At 41.2% G+C, this 12,809-nt stretch overlaps 1 protein-coding gene across 4 annotated transcripts in view; it reads left to right on the plus strand.

Moving 5' to 3' along the window:
- The window catches only part of PAQR3 (progestin and adipoQ receptor family member 3), a 288,454-nt gene that overhangs the window by 15,200 nt on the left and 260,445 nt on the right, over positions 1-12,809 (plus strand). For all 4 annotated transcript variants that reach the window (XM_053463288.1, XM_053463305.1, XM_053463296.1 and 1 more), the window contains exon 3: positions 767-929. In XM_053463288.1, coding sequence (XP_053319263.1) covers positions 767-929 — 163 coding nt within the window. The remainder of the gene's footprint in view (positions 1-766; positions 930-12,809) is intronic.

Genomic DNA, 12,809 nt, shown 5'->3' on the forward strand with positions numbered 1-12,809 from the left:
CCTGGGCTCAAATGTGCATAACTGGGGGGCAGGTTGGGAAATAAAAACAAGAAATGAATTTTTATTAAAGTTTTTTATTCTGCCATCCGATTAATCGAAAAAATAATTGGCCAACTAATCGATTATGAAAATAATCGTTAGTTGCAGCCCTAGTCCAGTTTTGGTGTTCTACTTACTTTTAATAAAATTTACACACCAAAATTGGACCAAAAATTCAAATATATATCTATTGTTAACAGCAATCACACTGCTATCATGACCAGGCAACCAGTAAATGTTGGAACCTAGGCATGATAGGACTGTGATTGCTGTTAGCAAACACACTCCTATCACGCTAAGTCAGCCAGTACATGCTGAACCCTGGCTAGCTGCCCTCCTTGTGTATGGGGTCTGCACATCACTTACAGCCACCCTGATCTAATGATGTTCCCTTAGTCCTATCAGGCTAACAGTCTGAGCGCTGGTATATCATGTCATTTCCCTGTACTCAGATGCTGGGAGTGTGTGAGGACCCCTGGACCACAAGTGGTAGGTAGAAGTAGATGTGTGTTTGAGGCATGGAATGAGTTTATATATATGTGTGAGTGAGAGTATATGTAAATGTACATGTTTGAGATTGTAGAAACAACCTGTGATGTTGGAGTTATGGGTGTGTGTTATTTCTACGTATTACACAGATATTATATCTGAGATTTTATGCTGATTTATAGTTTTATTTATTTTCCTACTTCATGTTCTGTACATTTTTCTTTATTTCTTTTTACAGCCTCTTCATTCTGTCCAATGAGACCGTTAATATCTGGAGCCATTTGTTAGGTTTTCTACTTTTCTTCAGCTTGACCGTTTACGACATGACATCAGTATTACCATCAGCAAAAGCAAGTCGCGAAGATTATGTTATATGTTACATCTACTTGTTCTGCTTTCAAGTAAGTTTTAATTATTAACAAAATATTTTATTCATTTCTGTATTTTGTGAATATAAAGCTAAATTACCTTAGGACATATGTTACAGAATTGTGTAATCAAATTTCTAGGGATACAAAAAACTGTGTGTAACAATTGAAAAGAAGAAAAAAAAACTGTTGTAAAATACAAATCCAAGTAAAGCAGGCCAAGATTTGACCTTCTCTCTGTCGACCTTGGTTGGTTGGTTTGTTGGTTGAGTGTGTTTGGATTAATTGGTCTTGACTAAACCAATTCTTGGATGTTTCATACTGTGTATGCTACTAGGGCCAGTAACTATTTTCCAATTATTCCTATTTCTTCTTTATGCGACAAACAAATATATTATTATGTTCTGTTTTTACAGAGGAAGATGCAGTTGAGGGACCCTTGTTAACAATAGTGTGACAACTGGGTCACTATTGGCATAGTAGTTTCGGAAGACTGGAAGTTAGCAACCGTAGTACCACTGCACAAAAAAGTAGAAGGGAAGACTGCCAACTACAGACCAGTAAGTTTTATGTCAGTAGTTGGCAAAATAATAGGAATCATGCTAAAGGATAGGATTGTTAAGTGGTTTGCATGATCCAAAACAGCACATGATTACATGTGATTGTAAGGGATATAAACCAGACATTGACAAATATTAACAAACACCACAAATAAAATTGTAACAAATAAAGACACCAGACAACTTCAGATTGGATAAACAGGCCGTGGTCTTTTATTTAGCTTACAATGTAATCAACAACTTACACACATAACCTTGAAACATTGTAACCATAAAAAGCACTCCTGGCCGAAGCCCCAGAGTGCAACCAGAATTTAACCCTTTCAATGCCATCCACCCTAAAGCCAGGACAGCCCAATACACCCCTTCTCTACCCTCTTTTTTTTTGTTTTTAAAAAGGGCAACCTTAAATAAATAAATATACAAATAATAATTGGGTGGGAGGGTGCGTGCCTCAAAAGCAGCTCCTCCATCTTCTGCCCTTGGCTCTCCCGCTATGCTGCTACTCACCAGACGCAACAGGTCAGTGCAAACAGCTAGCGGTACGCCGCAGGTAAGTGAGGTATACCTCAGCAACGCACTATTTATAGGGCAACTTCCCGCCCTTAGCGCAGTGCAAGGCAGTCGCGAGAGCAAGGCGCGCAAAGAGGGGGGCGTAACTAAGAGGCGCCCTCGAGCGCACTAAACACTAAAAAGGCGGCAATACTAAACAGCACGAGCGCAACCAGAAACTTCTTAACATTTTTTTTTTTTTAATTACATAACCTGCCTGACCTATCTCTAAACCCTGACCTCTATATGACCCCTTATCCCTACAACCACATGACGCCCTGTCTTCTAAATAGAGTCAGGGCTATCCAGGATGATCCTATCAAAGTAACTGAGATAATAGACTCAACACTGTGCCCTATAGAAAACTAAATATGTTACAGTCCTTGCGTCTGGATGTCAAAAAAGATGACATCGTTAATGGTGTATATTCAGAGGAAGGTTATAAGTAGGTTACCTCAGGGTATTGGGACCTGTACTTCTTAATCTTTTTATCTGTCACAGGGTAGACCTTCTAGATGGAACAAGTCAAATGCCTTACATAAAGTAAGAATGTTTGTGACCGTGACAGCTGCAGTTTAATGTTGATACATGTAAAATAATGCATTTGAAATGTTAAAAACCCAAGGCAGAATATAACATTGGGTACACTGTTCTGTCAATGACTATGGTAGAGAGGGACTTAAGAGTAATTATTTCTGATGACTTAAAGAAAAGCAAGCAATGCAAAAAAGTGTCAGAAAAAAGCAAGCAGGGTGCTGGGTTTTGTAGCAAGAGGCATTAGTTGCAGGTAGCGGGAGGTAGTTCTGCCACTTTACAAATCTCTGGTCAGACCTGACGTAGAATATTGTGTACGGATCTGGAGACCCCATCTCCAGAAAGATATTGACACATGGTAAGTGGTTTTTAGGAGAGACTAAGTGATCTTAATATGTGTAGCTTGAAGGAAATAAAAGAGAGGGCAGATGAAATAGAAGTTTACTACTACTTAAATGGTTTTAAAAAGTACAGGAAGCAAGCTTATTTGAAAGGAGGAGCAGTGTTATAACAAGAGGCCATAGTCTAAAACTAGAAGGTCTGAGGCTTGTAAGGTAGATAAATGGAACTGTTTCCCAGCATGAGTTGTGGAGCTATTACAGTGAGGGAATTTAAACAGACATGGGATAGACCTAACTACCCTCACTATGGGTCTGGTCCCTTACATCAAGAAAAATGTTTGAATCCCTTATATCAAGAAAAATGTGCAGACTAGATAAGCTCAAATGTTTTCTTATCTTTTATTAGGGCTGCAACTAACGATTATTTTCATAATCGATTAGTTGGCCGATTATTTTTTCGATTAATCGGATAAAAAAATTAATGTAAATTTTTCATTTATTTAAAATAATTTAATTAGCAAATTATGTTAAAAACAAACAGCAAAATAAAAAAACTTTGATATAATGCATCTCTTGTCTTTATTTCCCAACCTGCCCCCCCCAGTTATGCACATTTGAGCCCAGGCTTGCCACACTGCCTCCCACATATGCCACTCCACTCTACCCCCATATATGCCACTGTGCCCCCTGATATGCCTTATACCCCCTGATACACCACTCCGTCCTCCCCTGATATGTCACACTGCCTCCCAGACATGCCACACTGCCCTCCCCACATATGCCTTATACCCCCTGATATGCCACTGTGCCCCCTGATATGCCTTATACCCCCAGATATGTCACTCTGTCTTCCCCAGATATGCCTTATACCCCCCAGATATCTCATAGTCCCCTCACAGACTCCCCTTAAAGGATTTAGATTCCCCTTGGTTTGCCCCGCCCTTTACCTCTAACTGCACCTTAAGGTAACTTTATTAAATTAATTAAATTAACCCTCATTCCTTAGCATTAAATTAACCCTAAAGGCCCCATTAACAGTAACTGCCCCTAAATTAACCCTAAAGACCGCATGAACCACAACTGCCCCTAAATTAACCCTAAAGACCGCATGAACCACAACTGCCCCTAAATTAACCCTAAAGACCCCATCAACCACAACGGCCCCTAAATTAACCCTAAACACCCCATTAACCACAACAGCCCCTAAATTAACCCTAAAGACCTCATCAACCACAACAGCCCCTAAATTAACCCTAAATACCCCATCAACCACAACTGCCCCTAAATTGACCCTAAACACACCATTAACCACAACTGCCCCTTATCGATTATTATCGATTAGTTGTTGCAGACCTATCTTCTATCAATATCTATATAAACATACTTTTGGTTGCTATGATGAAAAGAACAGTTTTAATACTTTGCATTGCTTTTTATGTAAATTTCATAGTGACCATATTGGACTAACATGACATAATGGTTTTGTAATACAAAAACCTCTCTATTCTGTAACTTTATACATATGATGAAATTAGCTCTTCCCATTTAAAATTCCTATAATACATTTGGTATGTATCTGTAAAGTTTCCAGTCTTGATTATTTAGTCTGGCAAACAGTTTCAAGAGTCAAAACATGAATCACCTTTAAATAGACTTGTGCAGGCAGGCATTGATAAAAGGCATCCTCAGCCTGGTGGAGCAGGACTGAATTTTCATCACAATATTATAGATTTTTTTAAAAAAGGATCCCTCAGAGTAAGGGCGGTCAAAGAGGTGCAATAGTAGGGCACTGGGCCTGGGCAGGCAGGCAGGCATTGGCAGCTGATAGATTCAAGCTCTTCTCAACTGTTGTTCCATAAGTCAAATTGTTATGTTATGTACTACTTGTGTCCTGTCTACCCATTGTACAGCGCTGTGGAATATGATAGTGTTATATAAAAACTAAATAATAGTAATGATAGACACATGCAGCCCAATCGAGCAGGACTGAATTTCTACCACAATATTATAGATTTTGGGCAGGCAGGCACTGGCAGATGATAGGCACATGCAGCTCCGTGGAGCCGGACTGGATTTAACAAAATTACCAAAAAATTATCACTCAGGAAGGAGACAGCGCAGCAATATACCTTACTCGCTAGTTTGGTTATTGACTACTGGGTAGCCTAATTTGAGAAGATTGACTTTCAAGAACCGGGTGTAGGGTATACTGTGAGGTTTGAAAACCCTCTCACTTTGAACACTGGTAGGTGAGGAGGAACGCAGCTGCTGGGCCACTAAAGAGTGGCCTGGCTAGACAACAGCTTTCTGGTCCCAATAAGGGTCACTACCAGGAGATAGTGGCAGTTCCTCAAGACAGGCTTTCACTATTTTAGAGACGCCACTCTGACTTTGGGGTGCTTGGTGTTACTATTACTCAGCAAAGTATCAAGTGCCGCTGCCCAAATGGATGATACCCTGGTGGGTCTAGTACAGCTATTCTTCATGGGTGCAAGGGAGTGGGAGTGGGAATGGGACATCTTACTGGCACTACTGTCACTGCTGCTAGGAATATCCATTCCCAACATCTGCATATCTCCTTCACTTAGCATGCCCCTTTTGTGCTGCATTTCATGCACCCTATGAACAAGCATGTCTGTCCAGCTTTGAAAATTAATTTTAAGAGCCAACTTGCCCTTAGCCCTTGGGTCACAGAGAGTGGCCAGCATGTACTCTGGGTTGTCCATGATGACTTGCATGCGACCTTTCAGCTGCTTTATCAGCCTACTGATTAACTTTGCAGCCTCCACTTGTAATCTTTCTCCAGGAAAGTCCTCATTTTGTTCTAGCAATTCATGCATGTGTTGTTCATGTAAGTAAGGGGATGACCTGGCAGTGCTCCGGCATAAGTTCTTGGTCACATGCCTAAACGTCTTCAGGACTGCCACCACCTGCCCCATTAACCCCTTTGAGACAAAGCTCGTACATGTACGGGATCACGATGCACCGCATTGGTGACAAAGCCCGTACATGTATGGGCTGCCGTTTAATAGCTGCAGTGCAGCTTTGCAGGATCCACGGAAGTGAGTATGGCCGTGGATCATGGGAGGAAAGCCCTCCCCCGCTAAAACAACGCTTCAGAATCGCTTCTTAAGCATAATCGGTGTTACCGGCATGCCTTGTCATCATGTCAGTAAAAAGAAAAAATGTCGGTGCGCTAAGCTAGTCTCAGGCTCAAATAATACAAATGTGTAATATGAGGCCTACCAAACAGGTGTAAGCATGCTGCAAGAAACAGTGTATTGGCTGTACAATGTATACAAAAAACAAAAACTGTCTGCGCTTCTTACCCTAATAAAGTTGGCAACAAATATTTAAACATAATATAAATGAGAGGTTTTGGTTATATGAATTGGCCAAAGCATAATTAAGCTCACCCGCCACGTCAAGGCACACTCTCAATAGGGTGAGAACCTACTCTCACCTCCTACATAGTGGGCACACAAAGCAGTTTATACTGCTACCAAAACCTTATTAATGTGTTGGGGGAGGTGCAATTAAACCTCCTCCCCATTAACCCCTTAAGGACCGGGCTCATTTTTCGTTTTCTACCCTGTGGGACCGAGGCTGTTTTGACACTTTTGTGGTGCCTGTGTTCAGGTGTAATTTTCTCCTCACCCATTTAGTGTACCCACATAAGTTATATATTGTTTTTTTCACGACAAGATGGGCTTTCTTCAGATACCATTATTTTGATCGTATCATCTTATTTACTATAAAAAAAAATAAAAAAACATGGTGAAAAATTGAAAAAAAGACATTTTATGACTTTTATTTGAAAAATCTTTTACTCACCTAAAAAAGCAAGTAAAAAAACTAGCTAAATAGATTCTACTACTTGTCCTGAGTTTAGAAATACCCAATGTTTTTATGTTTTTTTGCTGTTTTTTGTACGTTATAGGGCAATAAGTACAAGCAGCATTTTATGATTTCCAAATCTTTTTTAACAAATCTGGTCAGTCTGCCTCCATCTCCTCTTTGGAACATCTTTGAAGCCGGTTAACTCAATTTAACCCATTCAAACCATATATTTTTGAAAACTAGACACCCCAGGGTATTCCAAATGCTGTTATTTTAACCCTTTCCATGCACCAATTATACAACTACACTTTGTCAAACTTTGTAATAGTCATTTTTTTTATTTTTTTTTCCACACAAATTGTACTTTAGTTATAGATATACAGGTTCTGGTATATGTCACTATCAAACAACACCCCAATGTGTGTTCAGGAACATCTCCTGAGTACAGCGATACCCCACATGCATGGGTTTGTCAGATTGTTTGGCTGGTAAAAGGCTACTTTTGGGGCATGCGTAATTCAGGTGGTCATTTGGTCATTCTGCCTCCATCTCCTCTTTGGAACATCTTTGAAGCCGGTTAACTCAATTTAACCCATTCAAACCATATATTTTGGAAAACTAGACACCCCAGGGTATTCCGAATGCTGTTATTTTAACCCTTTCCATGCACCAATTATAGAACTACACTTTGTCAAACTTTGTAATAGTAATTTTTTTCACACAAATTGTACTTTAGTTATAGATATACAGGTTCTGGTATATGTCACTGTCAAACAACCCCCCAATATGTGTTCAGGAACATCTCCTGAGTGCAGTGATACCCGACATGCATGGGTTTGTCGGGTTGTTTCAGATTTAAAATGCCACATTTGGGAAGTGCGCTTTTTTTCTCCATTTTGGTCAGTCTGTACCTATGCCCTATCTGTGAGCTAGGCCACTCCAATTTACCCCATCAGCCATTTTTTTTTATATATTAGACACCCCTTGGGTATTTGAAGTGCTTTTATTTTAACTCTTTGAGATTTTTGAGAAATTTTAGCACTTGCTCAAAATAATAAACTTTATTTTTTTATTTTTTTAATACTTTTTTTATATTTTTTTTACACATTTTGCTGGTACTGGATGGTTCATCTAGTGACATCACTGCATAATTATTTTTAAATGTTAGCACATTTTTTTTTTTTTTTCCATTTTTTTTTTTGAATATTTTACTAATCACATAGTGATTAGAAAGCTGGGCTCCATTGACTTGCATGGTTGAATGCAGTACCTGTATTCAACCAGCAAGTGGAGCCAGTTCTCTAGAGGGTCTGGAGACCATCTAGCAAACTTTTTCTTGTTTGTTTTTTTTACAGAGCGGCGGCCATCTTACTTGATGGCGAAGATCACCGGCAGCTGCGGCTGTGACCGCTCTCCGGAGCGGTCACAGCCCACCTAAAGGTAAGTGTTTGGTGTCGCTGGATGCCTCCTGATCGAGGCATTCCAGCGACACCATTTAAGTTTAGGAGGCGATCGTTGATCGCCTCCTAAACGCTTTTAATACGGGCGTCCGCCGCCATACAATGTATGGCGGCTGTTGACGCCCCGGGGAGGGGCCAGACATGGCCCCCGATGCCGATCTCGGCCTTGCTGAATGCCTCGACATCGAGGCATTGCAGCAAGGCCGTTTAAGCGAAGAAAGTGATCCTTGATCACTTTCTAAGCTTATTTAACTTTTTGACGGTTCAGGACCGTCAAAGGTCATTTAGTGACCTTCTTGTCATGACGGTCCTGAACCGGCAAAGGTCGCGAAGGGGTTAACCCCTGGACAGCAAGCTGCAACCAGACTGATGAGGAGCCAACAACCTCAAATATGTGCAAACAGGGAAAAGAAAAAATGTCGGTGCGCTAAGCTAGTCTCAGGCTCAAATAATACAAATGTGTAATATGAGGCCTACCAAACAGGTGTAAGCATGCTGCAAGAAACAGTGTATTGGCTGTACAATGTATACAAAAAACAAAAACTGTCTGCGCTTCTTACCCTAATAAAGTTGGCAACAAATATTTAAACATAATATAAATGAGAGGTTTTGGTTATATGAATTGGCCAAAGCATAATTAAGCTCACCCGCCACGTCAAGGCACACTCTCAATAGGGTGAGAACCTACTCTCACCTCCTACATAGTGGGCACACAAAGCAGTTTATACTGCTACCAAAACCTTATTAATGTGTTGGGGGAGGTGCAATTAAACCTCCTCCCCATTAACCCCTGGACAGCAAGCTGCAACCAGACTGATGAGGAGCCAACAACCTCAAATATGTGCAAACAGGGAAAAGAAAAAATGTCGGTGCGCTAAGCTAGTCTCAGGCTCAAATAATACAAATGTGTAATATGAGGCCTACCAAACAGGTGTAAGCATGCTGCAAGAAACAGTGTATTGGCTGTACAATGTATACATCATGTATACATCATGTCAGTAACACAGCCCCCGACCCCTATCGTCTTGTGAAGAGCAACCACAAGCGCCATTCACAAGATGGCAGCGCCAACTGTCAGATCAAGGAGTTCAGAGGGTCTATACAGACCCTCCTGAGAACTCTTGATACTGCATGCAGATCAATGGAGATTGATGCAGATCCATGGAGCCATGCAGATCAATGGAGCCCAGCTCACTAATCACAATGTGATTAGTAAAATATAATAAAACAAATTAATAAATAAATGTGTATATATATACACAAAAATGTTTTTATGAGCAAGTCCTACAATTAGCGCTGTATCTTCACAAACCTTGTCACATGGAAAGAGTTCAAATATTGGCATTTTAAATGCCCATGGGGTGCCTAGTTTTAAAAAAAAATTATGATTTGTTGGGGTAAATCGAATTGACTGGCTTCAAAGATGTCCCAAATATGACACATGGGCACAGACTGACCAGATGTCCAAATGGCAAAAAATGCACACCTCCCAAAGGTGGCCCGTTACCTCCCAAATAACCCAACAAACCCATGCATGGGAGATATCGCTGTACTCAGGAGATGTTACTGAACACATATTGGGGTGTTGTTTGACAGTGACATATACCAGGAGAGGTAAATTCACACCTGCAGTGCAACGTGTGTGAAAAAAAGTTTTCGACAAAGTCTGATGGTAGAATTACTGCATGGAAAGAGTTAAAATACCAGCATTTGAAATACCCTGGGTTGTCTAGTTTTCAAAAATATAGGGTTTGATAGGGTAAATTGCATTGGCCGGCTTCAAAGATACCTGAAATAGCACATGAAGCAGAATGACCAGATTTCGGAATTTTTTTAAAAAAATAGCAAAACGCTACTTGTAATTATTGCCCAATAACTTGCAGAAAAAAGCAAAAAAACATTGGATATTTCTAAACTTAAGACAAATAGTAGAATCTATTTAGCAGTTTTTTTCATCAGTTTTTGCAGATGGGTAAAATATTTTTTTATAGACAATAGGTTTAGTATGTTGTTATTTAAAAATGTATTTGTTCATAGTATACATAAAAATAATCTCCACGGAGCACATTTTATTATTACACCATAGTCGGAATTAGGAATAGTAATCTCTAGTAGAGACTGAGCAACACTTGTATGAAAAACAATGTAAATACTCTACTAAGCAAGAGTTTGAAACCAACTGAGGAGCCAGGTTTAACCCCTTCAGTCCCCTATGGACGTACCGGACCGTCCAAAAAACGCATCCCAAGAATCCCCTATGGACGTACCGGTACATCCTGTCCTGCATCGTTTGACAGCCTGGACTCCCCCCTGACAGCAGAAGCCAGCATTGCCGGCTTTCTGCTGCCCGATCTGATGTAACAGTTTCCGGCACGAAAGCCAATGTCTTTCCAATGTCTTGCTATACACAAAGAAATGGATTATCAATTTGCGGATGGTACTGGGAGGGGTATCTGGAAAAATATGCAAGAGAGCAGTTTCAGGGAGTGGGTCTAGTTTGATGTGAAGAATAGTGCGTATGGTGGAAAACACCTTCAGCCATAGCGGAGCCAATGCTGTGCAAGACCACCACATATGAAGCATTGAGCCCTCCCGTCCACAACCCTTCCAACAGGATCTAGAGTACCCATTGATAATAAAAGAGAGTTTAACCGGAGTTAAGTACCATGGGCAACTAACTTTTTTCTGTAGTTCCAAATGATTCAAGCAATGGGACACCCCTCTTATCATGGCCTCTCATTCGAGCCATGAATCTGACGGGAATGTTTGTTGTAACTCTCCAGGTGGAGAACCTGGAGATCAGTAGAGAGTACCATCGACAAAAATTGCTCATGTCCTGACTACAGCAGAAATTGCAAATTTGTCATGTCCTGACTACAGCAGTGGGGCTACTACCGTAGTCAGGACAAATTTGCAAGTATTTAAAGAAGTCCTTGTGGGTAATGTCGTGAGTGTGTGCAAGGTGAATGGAGGGTGTTAAGAGTACTGTCTTGGTATAAGCCGCCCAGAACCCTCAGAGTTAGGCGAAGCCAACGGCGGATGTTTAGGTCTGGGACTAGTAACTCAAGTATCTCCAGTGGTGTGAAAGGTTGCAGGGACTTCTGAAAAAGTTTTTTTTTTTTTTTTACAAAAAAATCACAATATTTTATCATTTTTTATAGTAAATTAGATGATATGATGACAATAATGGTATCTAAAGAAAGCCTTGCTTGTCCTGAAAAAAAACAGTATATAATGTGTGTGGGTGGGCAAAATGAAAAGAAGAAAATTACAGCTAAACAGCAACATTGAAAGATGTTAAAAGAGCCTTTGCCCCAAAGTGTACTAGGAAAAAGAAACAGTCTTGTCATTAAGGGGTTAATGCCTATCCCCTTCAGGCCATGGAGTGAAGAGCCTGCTGCTGCTCTAGGATCTGCTCCATCATGTCCAGTGTGGAGTTGCAGAGAGTGACTACATCCTGGTGTAGATGGTGGTGGGGCAGACCTGCATTCTCCTCCTCCTCCCTCAGCTGCTTACTTGCCTTAATGCAATGGTTAAGTGCCCGGCAATCTTATGGCACTTTTCAATCAGTTTCAAAAGCATACACTGGCCATCAGTTAGAATAGCTGCCCTTACCACCAGGTGTTGTATACTTTATGTGCTGTGTAACACAAACCCCCATCTCTTTTACCATGTTTGCTGCCCCATCAGTAGCCACCATTTTCACTTTCTACTGCTGTGCCTGGCTGTGGTCCAATCCACTCCACCAGCATCTTCCTAAGAGCTGCCAAAATGCAATCTGATGTGTGCTGCTCATCCATAACCTCAGCATTGAGTAGAAAGGATGTATAACCCGCTCTGCCCTTTTTATTCAGTTCCACCACCCCCCCTTCAACCCGTTTGTTTGTCTTTGCCTACACCGAATACAGTGGTCCTTTCCTTGTCCCCCAAGTATTTGGGCAGCCATTGGTGAAAGAATGGCATGCTGTGCACTAGTGCCGCTCCATAAGTTGGAGGTGAAGTGGATGGTTTGTCCAGTTGCCTTGGACAGCTCACCCTTCAACAATGACTCACAAGACAGGTAAAGGGAGGGTGTATAGTCCTGCTGAGAGGCGGAAGATGGGAGCGAGAGCCTCTAGCTGCTACCTGAAGGGCTCCCCCTCAATCGAGGAGAAGGAAGCACCTCCAACAGTGTGAAAAGCTGACCATGCAAATGTATTTGACTGCTGCTTTGATATACACCTTGAATGAAAAGGCCCAAAGTTTTCTAGGGTAGGCTGGTGCAGTGGATGTCTGTCCCCTACCTGTCTTTGTGAATAATTCACACTCCTCAAGTAGGCTGTGGCCTCACCACGCCCTTTGCTCTGGCAGCTGCTGCTGGTGGCGGTGTCTGTTGTGGGTTTGCTGTTGTTGCCAATGCCTTCAGTTTCCCCACAGCTGCACTGTGGTATTGATTCATCACAGAACTGGTGAAATGTCCTTTCACCTTACACCTGCTCACTACTTTAAGATGCAAGTTGCACTGTGCCCATCTCCCACAGGGTAGCGTGGTACTAGTGTTTTTTGTTCTTTTCTTCATAATTGCATTTGTGATAGTTGTGAAGGTGGTGGTAGTGTCGCCAGTGCACGAAGAGTAACCCATGGCAT

The sequence above is a fragment of the Spea bombifrons genome, chromosome 1 (assembly GCF_027358695.1).
Source record: "Spea bombifrons isolate aSpeBom1 chromosome 1, aSpeBom1.2.pri, whole genome shotgun sequence".
Taxonomy (NCBI): Eukaryota; Metazoa; Chordata; class Amphibia; order Anura; family Pelobatidae; genus Spea; species Spea bombifrons.